This window comes from Thermomyces lanuginosus (assembly GCF_041956635.1).
Source record: "Thermomyces lanuginosus strain ATCC 200065 unplaced genomic scaffold VTN49scaffold_32, whole genome shotgun sequence".
NCBI lineage: Eukaryota > Fungi > Ascomycota > Eurotiomycetes > Eurotiales > Trichocomaceae > Thermomyces > Thermomyces lanuginosus.
Window position 1 is genome coordinate 878,967 of NW_027192366.1, and position 14,249 is coordinate 893,215.

The 14,249-nt window shown below is 51.0% G+C and overlaps 4 protein-coding genes across 4 annotated transcripts; 1 reads left to right on the forward strand and 3 right to left on the reverse strand.

Moving 5' to 3' along the window:
* Positions 1–254: 254 nt before the first annotated feature.
* VTN49DRAFT_5105 (uncharacterized protein) lies at positions 255–1,298 on the reverse strand (the record flags this gene model as incomplete). The annotated part of the gene is made up of 8 exons (XM_069413126.1): positions 255–684; positions 739–748; positions 806–834; positions 892–914; positions 973–1,052; positions 1,115–1,141; positions 1,206–1,237; positions 1,288–1,298. The coding sequence occupies 8 exons, from the start codon at positions 1,296–1,298 to the stop codon at positions 255–257; spliced, it is 642 nt and encodes a 213-aa protein (XP_069267024.1).
* Positions 1,299–3,110: 1,812 nt separating this feature from the next.
* Positions 3,111–8,726, reverse strand: VTN49DRAFT_5106 (uncharacterized protein; the record flags this gene model as incomplete). The annotated part of the gene is made up of 5 exons (XM_069413127.1): positions 3,111–4,421; positions 4,475–7,093; positions 7,155–7,955; positions 8,020–8,323; positions 8,386–8,726. The coding sequence occupies 5 exons, from the start codon at positions 8,724–8,726 to the stop codon at positions 3,111–3,113; spliced, it is 5,376 nt and encodes a 1,791-aa protein (XP_069267025.1).
* Positions 8,727–9,560: 834 nt separating this feature from the next.
* VTN49DRAFT_5107 (uncharacterized protein) lies at positions 9,561–10,149 on the forward strand (the record flags this gene model as incomplete). The annotated part of the gene is made up of 2 exons (XM_069413128.1): positions 9,561–9,624; positions 9,689–10,149. 2 exons carry the CDS (start codon positions 9,561–9,563, stop codon positions 10,147–10,149), a joined length of 525 nt encoding a protein of 174 aa, XP_069267026.1.
* A 665-nt stretch (positions 10,150–10,814) lies between these two features.
* VTN49DRAFT_5108 (uncharacterized protein) lies at positions 10,815–12,101 on the reverse strand (the record flags this gene model as incomplete). The annotated part of the gene is made up of 1 exon (XM_069413129.1): positions 10,815–12,101. The coding sequence occupies one exon, from the start codon at positions 12,099–12,101 to the stop codon at positions 10,815–10,817; it is 1,287 nt and encodes a 428-aa protein (XP_069267027.1).
* Between the last annotated feature and the right edge of the window lie 2,148 nt (positions 12,102–14,249).

A 14,249-nucleotide genomic window follows, 5' to 3' on the forward strand; every position in this document is an offset into this window, starting at 1 on the left:
CGTATAGAGAGAAACCCTTTGCCACCCAAACACGCACCATATCACAGGAGACAAACCACATGAAGGAAAACTTAGCCAAAGGAACGACATCATTTCGGTCATTTGCACATCCCAAACTCATCCAGATAGCTGCCCAGTCATTTCAACCATGAAGAAAAATCATGAGACATGGCAAATGCAATGGTATCACTAAAGTCATACCTTTGTGGAAAGAAACTTCAGAAAATCTATTGCATTCCGGATGAGTTTTCTTTTCACATAATCGCGCATTGATGCCGACGCCTTGTGGATTTTCTATCCTTCTTGCTCCTGTCATTGCGAGGAGTCGCCTCTCGCTTAACTTGTCTGGCTTCCGCTTGCTTTGCCTGTGTAGCTTGCAGATCCTTGCGGATGATCTGTCGGCACAGGTCAATGAAGACCTCGTTGACGTTTGCTCGCCGTCGAGCGGATGTTTCGTAGTAAGGAGCGTTGCCCCAGCTCTGCGAGAGCGCAAACGCTTTGCTACGAGGCACAGCTCGGTTTTCCTCGAGATCGGACTTGTTGCCGACGATCACCATAGGGACCTTGTCATCGTCCTTGATGCGGAGGATCTGCTCCCGGATTTCCGATAACTCGTTCAGCGATGACATGCTGGTGATCGAGAAGACTAGCAGGAATCCCTGCCCTTGTTTCATGTAAATTTCCCTGGACAGTCATGTCAACTTCATTGGCCATGTGCGCCGCATTGACGTGTAATACCTCATCGCAGCTGTCGTCATCGTTAGTGGATGGTCCTTTTCATCGGAGTTGGGAGGTTAAGACGTACTGAATTGCTCTGTTCCGGCTGTGTCCAGACTGCACGGTGATCAGTAAGATGAAATAGCTCCGCGACAGCTCTGAAGAGAGACGTACATCTCGAGAATGCATTGTCGACCCTGCGAATAGAATATCGTAAGCAGGTGGTATAATCGCATCAATGCCACGGGAACTCACATCGACTTCAATCTGCTTTCGATAGGAATCTTCAATTGTCGGGTCGTAACTCTCAATCCAAACATTTTGTACAAATTGAGCTATGAGATAAGTTAGTGAGCCATCGGTCGCATGTTGTCGCCGCAGTCCATCGCGTCCATACCTGTCAAGCAGCTCTTCCCGACGCCTCCTGTATAACATTGTTAGGGACACATATCGACTGATAGGCTGTGGCGAATCTCTTCTCGACATACCAGCTCCCAGGACGACAATATGATATTCCCGCCTGTGTCCAATTAGTATTGACCTTTGCCAAGGAGCGCGACCAACACTCACCGCGGCTGCATTTGCGATTCTGACAATTATCTCAGAGAACCTCCTTTGTTTCCAGACAATTGACAGCGAATTTCTGAGATCAACTCTGCCCTTTTGAAATTGGTGGCGAGGACTCTCAGCAAGGCGGGCGTCGCGTGCCAATTGACTTGCGAAATTGCACCTCAGCTTCTTGTCGATGGGCGTTGTTGTCTAATAGCCGCGGAAGATAGATATGGGAAGGTGGTCACGATCGTAGTAAAAATCGAACAACAGGATAGGATGCGATCAATTGAGTTTATGATTTTTTGTTTGTCTTCTTTCCCCCCAAAATAACCACGGCACTCGTGCAGAATCGAGGAGTTGGCGAACGACGCAATCGGTGGAGCAACTAAAGTGGCAGCAAACGAATCGACAGTTGGGCAATGTTTCGAGTCCGACAGCGCGGTCCGAAGATCCCGATGCAGGATCGAATGAAGAAGAGGGCGAATCGAGTGTCTGCACAGCGAAAGACCGGTGGGAGAGTTGAGTTGTGTGGCGGCGGACCGTTCGAATTAAGGGAAACTTTAACACGGCCCTCCGTGAACCTGTCTCAGGGCCGGGTCGAATTGTTGAGGAAGGTTTAAATCCATGAATTTCCCTTCTTAATTAAAAGAATGATGGCTATTTGGTACCAGTTTCTTGAGTTGTATGAATGCAGTCGGGACTCTGAGTGGCTTTTTCATCTACGAGGAGGTACAATCAGATGCTTTTTGAATTTTTCTCGTTTTCGTGTTTTTTTGTAGAGAACCTCGGTGTCCATCTTCAAGGGCACCTCGCACTAAGCACGCCAGAACCGTGCTATCGATAAGGAATTATTCGGAGCCCGCTGACAATGTGCACACCACTGCGAGCTCCGGTTCCTCGGTTTACGAAAGTGCATGAAGGATGCATCCTCACAGCACCTGAGCTGTGCGATGCGGGATAAACAAGTGGATCAAGAATTACAGTTAACTTTTTTCATCCAGCTCATCACCAACCACTCGGCAACCTGCGCGATATCTGGAGCCCTGCGCATGTGTCATAAGAGACCGGACATTTACCCATCCCACTCCGGCCGCTTGTCAAAGGAGTGCGTAATTTTGCATCGCTCTTCATCTAACCTTAGGAATCCTGCAAACTCCAGATGCTGCATACTGTAGGGCGTCGTAGTGTCGGGGTGTCGGCACGGCTTCATCGGTCTTTAGACACAGTACCTGCATCGCACTGAGAGTCCCCCAATCTTTTGTGGTGCCTTGGTGCCTTGGTGCCTTGATACCTGGGGACATAATCGAGCTTTCGTAATCCGAAGGTCGACCCACGAGCCCGTTTTGAGAATAGTCCCAAATACACAGACAATACCATAATAGGTTAGCACTGCCAACGCTGATTGGACCTATCCGCACCCCGCATGGCTAACAAATCAGGTCGACTGATTCTCTTGTCCGCTTTCAGTTAGTTCTAGAACGGGGAGCTTGGCCCTGCACATTTCTGACCGTGCTATTCTTTTGAGCAATTCCATTTTCAGTTGCAGGAAGTGCTGACATGCCGCAGAGCGTGGCTGCTTCGGAAGATTGTCGGTAGATTCTCAGCGTGGCGTGACGCAGTTTCTGAGCAGGTAGTGATCTCTACAGTACGAATTCCTTGGTAACCTTTTCAGATGTTTCACATGAGTGGCGTTCTATTAGGACATGCTAGGACATGCGACATGAGGACATGAGGACAATGTATCGACAACAATGAAGTCTCAAGAAATCCAATGAGAAAAAAAACCCCCCGGAAGAACATGCAAGAAGCCAAAATCGCCAGAAAGCACTTCATCCCAAACCCTAGCAATTCTCCTCTAGCCACTTCTTCAGGTCTCCCAAAGTTGGACACTCGATGAAAATCGAGCTCTGCACCTCAATGTGAAGCTCGTTCTTGAACTTCTCTGCGAGGACCAGCGACATGAGAGAGTCGATACCAAGTTCGACGAACGTGGCGTCATCGGTCAGTTCGTCCATCTCAAGGCCGCTTTCACGTGCGATGATTTCCATGCAATCCGCGATTAACCCGCTGTCCTCGGTTGCCGGTTCAGCAGGCGCCCCAGCAGCTGGCTTGCTCGGTTCAGGCATCACTGCAAGCGGTTCCTTCTCAATTGGGGTAGCGACAGGCGTCTCGATCTTGCGCTTTGGTTGACTCATCTCGACCATGAGTTTGGGCGTCGCTGCTGGCATTGGTGCTGGCTTTGGTGGACTCTTCTTCTGCGGAACAGCAGCGGGTTTTGTGTCCTTCGGCTTCGTATCTTTCGGCTTGGAGTCCTTGGCGGAGGCTTTGCCTGCGTCTGGCGCCGAGAAGAAGTGGTCCATCAACAGGCGTGGCACTCGTCGGAATTTGATCTGGGACATCATGCCCACAATCGTGCTACCCTGGAGCAGATAGATGTCGCCAGCGAACATGTTGTCTTCGCCAGTCGGGAACATCTTGACATAGCTGCGGTAGCGTTCACCAGCAGCCAGGGGCTTGGCCAAACGGAGGCTATCCCAGCCAGGAGTGACGTAGAAGTAGTCCTTGGTGTTGGAAGCATCGCTGCCATTGAGGATGAACCCGGCAAGATGGAATGCAGGGTCCATCCAGTGCGGTGGAGTGTGCCAGGTGCCATGCGTCTCCTTGACCAGCGTGACGTCCGCATATGCCTCAAAGTCGTTGAGCGTCACCGTCTGCATACCGCGATACTTGTCCGTGTAGTCCACAACATTCTTGAAGAGGGTGTATGCCATGTTCTTGTTCAATTTGTTCGCGGTACCCTCGGTCGCCATCCGTTGCAAGCTCTCAATACGGCCCTCGACCAAGTGTGCCACCCGATTCCATTCAGTTTGCCAGGCAGCGGAATCCTCAAAGGTGACAGTGGCAGATGCGTAGGCCTCCTCCGCGCGGGCGCCGTCATCATCGATGTTGTACCAGTAGATTGACATCACCTGTGTATCCATGTCGAGGCTGGCTTCGATCTGGAGCAGCTGCGAGCTGCTTGTGTCTTGCTTGGCGACTTGGGCGTGCAAGACCTCCATGTTCGACACGTTCATCTTGACCTCCTTGGTCTTGGGAGAGAGACGCTTGTACAGATACTCGCCGACTGTTAGGGCCATGTCACCCCAGATTGTCTGCAAAACGTTAGCTTCGATGTCCGGAATGCATGGTCATCGGATGGCCTTACCGTCGTTGCCACACCGTATCCGTTCATCGAGTGACCATGGACAGCCGCCAGAAGATCCGGATGCATGATATCCGAGACCGCCACCAGCTGGGCAGTTGACTCCGTCACCTCTTCCGAGACGACCTGGTGAATGGAGGAGGTTCGCAGCGAGGAACCACTGGAGCCGAAAGCCGACACCCCATTACTCTTCTGCGGCTTGCCCTTATCCAGAGTCCACGTGCCGACGTACGGAATCCAGTAGTTCTTCTCATTCCACTTGTAGGTCGGCAGGCTCAAAAGGCGAAGAGCCTTTTCCCATGGGCGGAAGTATTCGTTCCAATTGATCGCGGAACCCAGTACATGCAGCTTGGCCAGGCTGCCGGAGAGAGTCGCATAGTTGTCCTCCTTTCGGTTCAGTGACGACACGAGTTTCGCTCCGGCGAAGTAGTTCCGAACGAAGGAGGTGCACACCGGGTGAGGGCCAATCTCCAGCCAGACAGTCTTGTCGTCCACGATACCCATGTCTTCAGCCGATTCAAGGGCGCCGACAAAGTTGACAGGCTCCCGCGAGGCGCGGCACAGATACTTGGCATTGACAGTCTTGCCATCAAAGACGCAGTTGCCAAGCAGCGGCGAGATGATCGGAATTGTCGGTGTCTTGAACGTAACGTGCTTCGCTGCCTGCTCGAATGACTCGAGCATCGGGATCATTTGCGCGGTGTGGAAGGCGAAAGGAACGTCCAAAGGAGTGCACTTCAGGCCGCTGCTCTCCAGCTTGGAGCGGGTGGTCTCAAGATCCTTCACGGGGCCACTGATCACCGTGTCGTTGGGGCCGTTCATGCACGACACTTCGTATGCATCGCTTGAATCGATTTCCTTGATCTTGTCGACGCTGGCACGGACCGCAAGCATGGAATGAGAGCCAGTCTGGCAAGTGGCAAGAGTCAGTTCCGCACGCTTTCCGACCAAGTAGATCGCATCGGCAGCCGAGATGACACCGGCCGCGACGAGAGCAGCGTATTCGCCCAGACTGTGACCGATGACGGCGTTGGGTTGAACACCGAGAAGTCCCCAGAGACGGGTCAGTGCAATCTCTGTGACGACTATGGTGAGTTGCGTCACCAACGGAGAGGATTCGGCAGCTGCAAGCGTCCCTTCGATTGCTGGAATCACAGAAGGGAATCCGAAAATCTGAACCAGGTGGTCCAGCTTGAGGACTTGGTCGCGGTAGAACGAGAATTCCATAAACAGCTGTCGGCCGATGCCCTCGTAGAACGAACCTTGTCCGGTGAAAGTGAACACCACGGGCGGGGGTGGCGGCACAGCGCGGGCATTGTTGATGCTTTCCAGCGATGACTCCAGGAACTTTTGCAGCTGGGACACCGACGAGGCACTGGTTGCGACGCGAAGGTTATGATGAATGCGGCGGGCACAGAGCGTGTAGGACAAGTCGCCCAGGTTGACGTCGGGGTTCTGCTGCAAGTACTCGATTAGAGCCTCGATGTTACCCTTCAAAGAAGCCTTGCTCTTCGCAGAGACTGTGAAAGGGTACGTTCCTCGAGTGTCTTGACCAATCCGTGGTCTCTCCGGGGCATCTTCAAGCAGCAGCGTAGTGTTCCCGCCGTGAGCGCCGAAGCTGTTAACGAGCGCATATCGCTTTTTGCCGGGTTGGCGTGGCCAAGGGATATTCTCCATTGCGAGTCCCGCGTTGCGGCCCTCCAAAAGCTTAACGATCAAGGGATTGAGCTCGCTCTTGATGCCAACATGAGGCGGGATCTGATTCTTCTGGTACACCAAGAGGACCTTGAGGAGCGAAGCGATACCAGCAGCAGCCTCTCCGTGACCAATGTTGCTCTTGACGGCACCAAGGTGAAGTCTCTCACGACGACGAACGTTGGCGGGAGCGAACACATCAACAACGGATTCTGATTCGATAGCATCGCCAGCCTGAGTGCCCGTGCCATGGAGTTCGATGAAGCTGACATCCAATGGGTTGACGCCGGCCATCTGCAAGACCTGCATGTAGTTTTCCTTCTGAGCGCCGGCATGAGGGCGAGTGATAGACACAGCTTCTGCAGAATGATTCGTCGCACCGGCGACGATCGTTGCGATGATGTTGTCGTTGTCCGCCTCGGCATCTTCCAGCCGCTTGATGACGACCGAACCGATACCGTCTCCTCGGCAGTACCCGTCGGCATCCTTGTCCCAGACTTTGCACTGACCTGTCTTGGACAAAAAGTGGCCCTTGCACAACATGCAGTAGTTGTCGGGGTTAGTGATCACGCTGAGCCCGCCAGCGATGACCATGTCAGCCTCCCCGTTCCACAGAGCGGAGCATGCAGCATTGACGGCGGCCAGACCGCTGGAGCAAGCTGTATCGATGTTGAAGCTTGGGCCGGCAAACTTGAAGAAATAATTGATGCGGCCATTGGCGAACGCACGCTCGCCTCCCGGGACGCCATATGTGCCGATATTCTGACCGGCGTTCACCTCACGGTAGTCGTCGCTTGCTTGGCCGTAGAAGGTTCCGACGCGCTTCAAATTTGTAGACGGGGTTCGGTTCGGAGCATAACCTGCCATCTCCAATGCCTCATATGCAGTTACTAGTGCCAGGCGGTGCATGGGATCAGTTTGCTCGGCCTGGGATACAAGTTAGCCCTCATTGAGCTGTCCAGAGGAAGTAATCAAGATTGTACCTTACCTCAAGAGGCGACATATTGAAGAAGCTGGCATCGAAGAGCCCTGGGTTATTGATGAAATTCCCGTATGGCGTCTCAGTGGCGTTTTCCGTCTTTCCGGAGGGATCATAGTGAGCGTGGAGATCGAAACGGTCCGGCGGAACCGTGGTATGCACATCGCGACCTTCTTCCAAGATTTTCCAGAAAAGTTCATTGTTATCAGCACCACCTGGCATGCGGCAGGACATGCCAATGATGGCCAGTTTCGACTGCTTCGGTGTACGGGGGAGCCGAGTCTCGTCCTCATGGAACGCCCAGTCCAGGAGATCCTTTCGAGAGAAGATGAGCTGGGAAAGCTCCGACTCCATCGTGGCCATGATGCCCTGCGAAACAATCGAAGACCGGAACAGCATAATCTGGCATTCGGCAGACAGAGAGTTAGAGACATTGTTGACAATGCCCGCGGTCAAGTAGTCGAGATAGATTGTGCCGGTGAGGATCTCAGAGCAGATCTGCTGGTAAAGAGTGCCGACCGTCGGGGCTGGATATCGCTTTCCGGTCTGCGGCGAGAGAAGTGGCAGCTGAAGGCGACGAGCCCGATCGCACCTGGCCTCGGAGCCGTTTGTAATGATGTCGATGTCTACATCAGTGTACAGATGAGGAGCATGGCAGATGCCGTTGTAAACGGGAAGAGGAAAATGTTTCGAATATCGCAAAACTTGTGAATGTCGGAACGCAGCCTTGAGGCGCGACGGAGGGCCAGTGACACTGACTGAGTTCTTATCAGCGGCGCTGATGAACACCTTTGTGAGCTCGGGGTTGGCCTGTGAAGCGCCAGTCAGAATCACGTCACTTTGGACGATTATTATGACACGAAGTTGAACTAACCGTTTCCGCATTGAACTGGTCCAGTTCTTTCTGGATCTCCTGAACCGGAACGCCAGTAACGACGTAGGCCCAGCTATCGTTCATGCTACCGTCGGGTTCGCGGGACTCGAGGGACTGAGACACGGAGTCCACATGAACACCGAGGCGGAAGGCAATTCTGACGCTCTCAGGGCCAGTCATAGCAACTTCCGCCAGCGAGCTTGAGCCCGACACAGCTGCCGCGGACAGCAAACCGATACTCAGACCTGCCAGAGTGGCAGAGCTTCTTGGAAGGTCGTACGGAAGGTTTGTGGCTTCATAATGTCTGAAAATGGCGTGTCAGGAAATCTATGTTTGTTTCCTGGGAGTAGCAATGACACAACGTACCCAATAAACATGCCCAACTCTAGGACAACGAGCATAGCACTTTCCAGCGCCCCTCCGAGGGGTCCTTTTCGGAAGCTACCATTGTCAACCAGACTCAAACAAGACTGGAATGGCGGGAGCAGATCCCGGAGATGTTGCGGAAGTCGGCGAGCTTCCTCCTGGATCACGAGGGTAGACTCCTCCAGAAAGAGCGAGAGCAGTCGAAACCGCCTGTCTTTGCTAAACCGTTGGAGGCGTCGGCAGAGATCCTGAAGATCATCTGGAGGGAATTCATGGCTAAAGAAGATCAGCTTTGTTGAGAAGTCGCGGATGGCAGAGGACGTGGAAGACGGCGTTTCCATTGTGACTGATGGGCGATGGGAAGGAAGAGAATCACGGTCTTTGGGATGAAAGTTGTGGATACAGAAAAGAAAGACGAGACAGGCAAGATCGAGTACAATCGAGAGGAGTGTCGTGGCCATTGAAATACCATAGCGGTACCGGAAGGTATTTGTACTTGAAGATGATCTCAGTCTAGCCCTATATCCTAACCGATACTTAATCGCCGTTTCTGGAAACCGATATCAGCTGAAGATCGATCCATTGATCGCATCAGTCCTGCATGCATTTTTTTTTTTTTTGGATGCAACATCCTATCGGCGGTTCTTTTTTTGTCCCCTGAATCTGAGCTAATCGTCCCTAAACGATTCGGTTCGGCCACAATTTGTTCCAACATGTTCAATTCGGATGAATGCTTGCGTAGTTTGGTTCTCCAACGCCGATTCGCTACGCCTCGCTGCGCCTCTGAACAGCCCTAAGATGTTCTCGGTCCCCGATACCGGACTCCGTGCTAAGCACTGCAACCCTGACGCATAATGAGTCTGATATACGACGAAATAATCATGAGTCAAGGGTTCATATCATCTCCTGGATTTAATTGATGTTGCTCGCTTCTAGAATCGTACACGGCGTACTCGAACATGCGGCCGGCCGGTTGATTTTCATGTAGTACTACCACGCTCAATAATACTTCTAACTCCACGTGCTGAACATACATGTATATATAAAATCCATATCTTAACGGTTGTGGTAAGGATTCAGCTATTTTCTTCATACTAGCAGTGAATTGTATCTTCCTTCTCAAGACTATCACACCGTTTCCTACCAAAGTGAAACTTTGTATCCTTTTCATCAAGATGGTGCACTTCCTCTACCGGCCTCTTCTTGCCGCGAGCATCTCTGTAGCTTCCTTTCATACTGGTAACCTCCTTCGCTCACATACTGGTCTTGCAAAGTCATTGACTCATACGCTGATGTGATTCAGGATGCCAATTGAGCCTCACCTACGTCTCACTGGCTACGATTATGACTACCCCTCTGCCGGAACATGTTCTTCTCGCTCAATGGAAAACTTCCTTTTTGCGGGGTTTCCATCTGTGCCCAACAAGCTCCTTCTTCGCTGGCGGCTGTCTCCTCATCAATGCTCTCTTGACCTACTTCCTGGCGGAGGGAAATCAGTGGGGAAGGATCCGAACGCTTCTATTGTCTGCGGCGTTCATTCTATCTTTGGTTCCGTATACTTTGTCCATTATTGTCCCTTTGGAGAAGGTGCTTCTGAAGAAAGAGGCGCAATACCGAACCAAGCCTCGAGCCGAGAAGGACGAAGGCGGAAATGCGACGTCTCTGGTGGAAACAAAGGCATTGCTTGTCAAGTTCGGGAAGCTCAATTATGTCAGAACTTTGTTGCCTCTGCTTGGTGCTGTGACCGCTTGGTTCGCGTGGTGACATATGATTGATCAGACGGGATGATTGGATCTGGGGCATTGACGTGTGGGCGGTGTGGGCTGCGAGACGACGATCCACCTCGTCGGAGTCCGGGCACGAGGTGCTTGCCTAGTGTTTACTTTTTTAGGGTTAGATTAGGTTAGCGTGGAAACTGGGGCTGAGACCTGCGGAGTTCCTGTTCGTTAAGCTTTGCACTAAAATAGCTTAGCCGGCACAGAGATCTCTCAGTACTCCGTATTTACGCCGAAATCCAACATTCTCCAACAGGGACCATCTTTCATTGCGGGGCTTGAAGGTGACAACAGTTTCAGGGTACGAGGACAGTCCTCATGCCTTATCTACCCTATGCCGTGATAGTAGGCACAGTAAGTTAGTTGCTGCAAGTACAGTAGAACGACTGAAGAGAGGTTCATTCCTGTGAAACGACCATTCTGATATTGCTCAATTCTCTCAATCGTGGCTGAAATGTACAAAAAACCGCCCTGACTCATTTGCCGCAAAAAATGTCTCTGTCCAAATTGCAAACGCCGTAACATATGAAATCATGTCATTTCCAAGAGAAAGAAAAGAAATGAACGTGGGTGGGATTCTTTGCGACAGTCTATGAATGGACAAGACGTATAAAGAAACCCAGTGTCGACAAAACATCAAAAAGTAGAGTAACATCATGATAGGACAAGCCATTGATTTGTTGCCTCATGTGTGAGAGATTTTAATCGTGCCTTCAACGATGAGGCCAAGGAAGGAAGAAGAAAGTTTGCCGAGGAACTCTCAACGGCACCAGGCCGACTGTATCGACGGGCAAACTGAATAACAAGATTGGCCATCTGGGGTAGTTCTTCAAGTATGCGCATCGTAGTATTTCGGGAAGGGTTGTTGCTATCATTGGATTCTTCCGCATTTGCGCCATTCGAGCTCGTTTGGTTGACTTTTGAAGAGGATGCGTCGCACTGCGACTGTTTCCGTAGAACCAGCTCGTAGACATCAAGAATGGCAGCACACACAGCGGCCGCTAAAAGCCCGACTTCCATCTTGGAGGAGCACGGACAGACAAGAATGGTGGAGATGCGTTTGGTTGACGATGTGATAGTCTTGATGAACATATCTGTAGCAGGTGGCGGTGAATCAGTAGCCGTCGACCGACACAAGCTGGCGAGATCGTTCAGTTTCTGCAGAAGACCCATTGCGACAGTTGCGCAGTCCAATTCGACATTGGGAGTGAAAAGATTGTCGTTGTTTATTGAAGCGTTGAGGCCAGTTGCGGCGCTATTCGGTGGCATCTCCAGCTCTTTGAAAAGGGACATTGAGTATGGATTCATATTACTTGTAGATTTGGGTGTCGATTGGAACTGGAAGGTCGACTCTTCCGGAGTGAACAAGAGACTGTCCATATCGTTGGTACTGACTCGGCTCAAATCATCGTCAAAGCTGAGAACTCCAGTGTCGTCAAGGTCGTTCACGTGCAAATCTTGCGGCAGAATGAAGTTTTGGAAGTCCAAGTTATCCGTCCTTGGAGAGGGCTGGAATGTGCTATTGTTGCTCTGGTTTTCACTATTGTTATCGTTGGAGCTAACTTCACTTTGTCGCGAACTGATTCCCATGGAGCCAATTGATCGACGTTTGGCTGGCCTTTGGCCGTCAGGTCGCAATTCGGCTTCGTCGTTCGATCGCACCCAAGATCGTGCGGAGAGCTCAGGAGATGCTGGATTTGAAGAGCGTTGGGCTGACGCCACCGATTTTCGAGGCGGATGAGGTCGCCCCATGCGCCGGGCCGGACTGTAGAAACATGGGTACCCCAGTTTTTCGCAGCGAGCGCAGACAGGCTTCTCCTTGCTGCATTTCACCTTGGAAGCAGAACACATATCGCAGGTGTCCTTGAGCTTCTGCCGCGTTTGAGGAGGACGGCGGCTGCCACCTGGGCTAGTTGGAGCGGTAGACAACGGCTTGTCCATCATGGCAGGAAAGTTCATGGACCGTGGCGACGAGCTCTCTGTTGGTACGGTCCAAGGTCCATCCAAACCCTTTCTCGGTGCACGGCTTGCGATACAAAGGGATGTATCAAACGGTGAAGAAGGAACAAAGCAGTGAAGCAAAGACTAGTACTCCGTACCCAGCAAACTATGCAGAGCGTGCTGATACAGTTCGGAGTCGTTCGAAAGGTACTTTTCTACAGAAGTCCGATAAAATGAGCGACGTGAAGCTGATAAGTACTCCATACATTCACACTGAAACGCAAAATAGGCCGATAGTCGGGGTTCGAGTTTGTAGGTTATGCCGAGTAACCCAGCCATGCGAACCGAGCCAAGTGGTACAGCAGCTGGACCCAGCACCTTATCCACAGGGGCTTTGTCGTGTCCTCAACCCCGTATTATCGGACTGAATTTGTCGGCATCCAAGTGTCCACGGCGTAAAAAGTATGGTCCGATTACGAACATAATCGTATTCGAACAGACGATCGTAACATCAAAATGACCCAACGGCGCCTGCATAGACAGCAATTCAGCTATGATTGGGTTTCTATTGAATCCCGAATCCACCTGCCGTGGCTTGGTGTTGCTAGGGTTGCAGCTTTTTTCGAGATAAGGATCTTCGCGGGGATTGCATCCTAGGGCTGATTGGCTCGGCAGATGTGGGAGGGTTTCTAGCCACCTTTTCGGTGGCTTGGCCAACAGTCAAGCTGAAAGCTTGGCAGCCCACCAACCCGGAGTGGATTAGTCTTCCCGCCCCCGGTTTGGGCGTCAGCAGTGAGTGTCAGCCCGGAGGAACTCGACAACAGCACATACACTGAGCACAATTTTTCGGTCCTTATCAGACAATCAGATGGTGAGATCAATAGAGAATATTCGACGGTACTCATGCAGTCAGTAGTTCCTCGCTTCTTTTAACTACTAAGTAATCGTGATGAAATCGCGGCCATATACGAGCTGTGTGCAGAGTACCGATTCAGAATTGTCGCATCTGAGCTCCACGTATAAATAGAATCAACCTTAGGTCTGGCACAAGCCAACCTAAACTAGCTGCCTGGCCTTCCAGCCTATTACGGTTGAGCCCTCGTAAGTCTTTCGCCCAGTTAGGGTACGTCCCACGAGGAATTAAGGATAAGCCGATGACTATGACGGCGTTGTAAATCTTACTCTCAGTCACCAAATGCAGTTGCCTTGCACCTATCAAAGCGATGAATTGAACGACCGTTCGCGTAACTAATCCATAAGTGCAAAATATAGTTGTCTGGTGCTCCAATAATGCTTCGCAAAAGCAAATATGCCTCGACAATGAAGCAAAAAATACGGCATGCACTGTCGATCTCTTGTAAAATAAGTCCTGGGCTGGCAGACCGCGTGGTCGATCTAGTATTGAGTTAAGCAATGGGAATTTTTGGGTATTACTATTGTAGTTAATAAAATAGAGACAATCCATCAACTCCTAAATATATATCAAAATAATTTATTTTGTATTGTTCTTCAATAAACTGAATTGTTTACTTGAAAAATCAAACAAAATAAATATTACCCTGAGACAGGCTGGACTGCACGAATGGGCATGTTGAGTAGGCTACACTCAACGACTGATTACTATCTTCGCATAGTACTCAGCGGGCAAGTGAATCTTTGAACAGCCATGTCAGCCAGTTTAATCACCGAGCGAGATCTCACGCGTTCGCTACTAACAGTGAGCGCTTAAAGCCACTGGCGAAGTGCAACAGGGGCGAGATGCGCCGAGAGGGGCAGGTACCCGGTCATGATGTAACTGTTCGGGTTTACACGGAAAAACCCGCGAGCACTGGAGAAACTCCGGGAATAACACTTGCGACTAGTTTAATGGCCGACCCACTCGCTCACAACTGAAGAGGCACAGCTATAGAAGATTCGGGTTTAACCGCTGGATTCCTTGATTCACCACATCCGGCCAACCATCGAGAAAACATGGCGTGCAGGAAAGATACCACCAACAGATTTCTCAAACACGTAAAAAGTGAAGAACTCTCACCGATAACAATCAACTAACAGTTCAAAATGCCAATCACCGCATTGAAACGTGGGCGAGAATCAATACCCGCGAGATAGTAAGGAAAGCCACAAGAAACATGTGGATGATGGGTT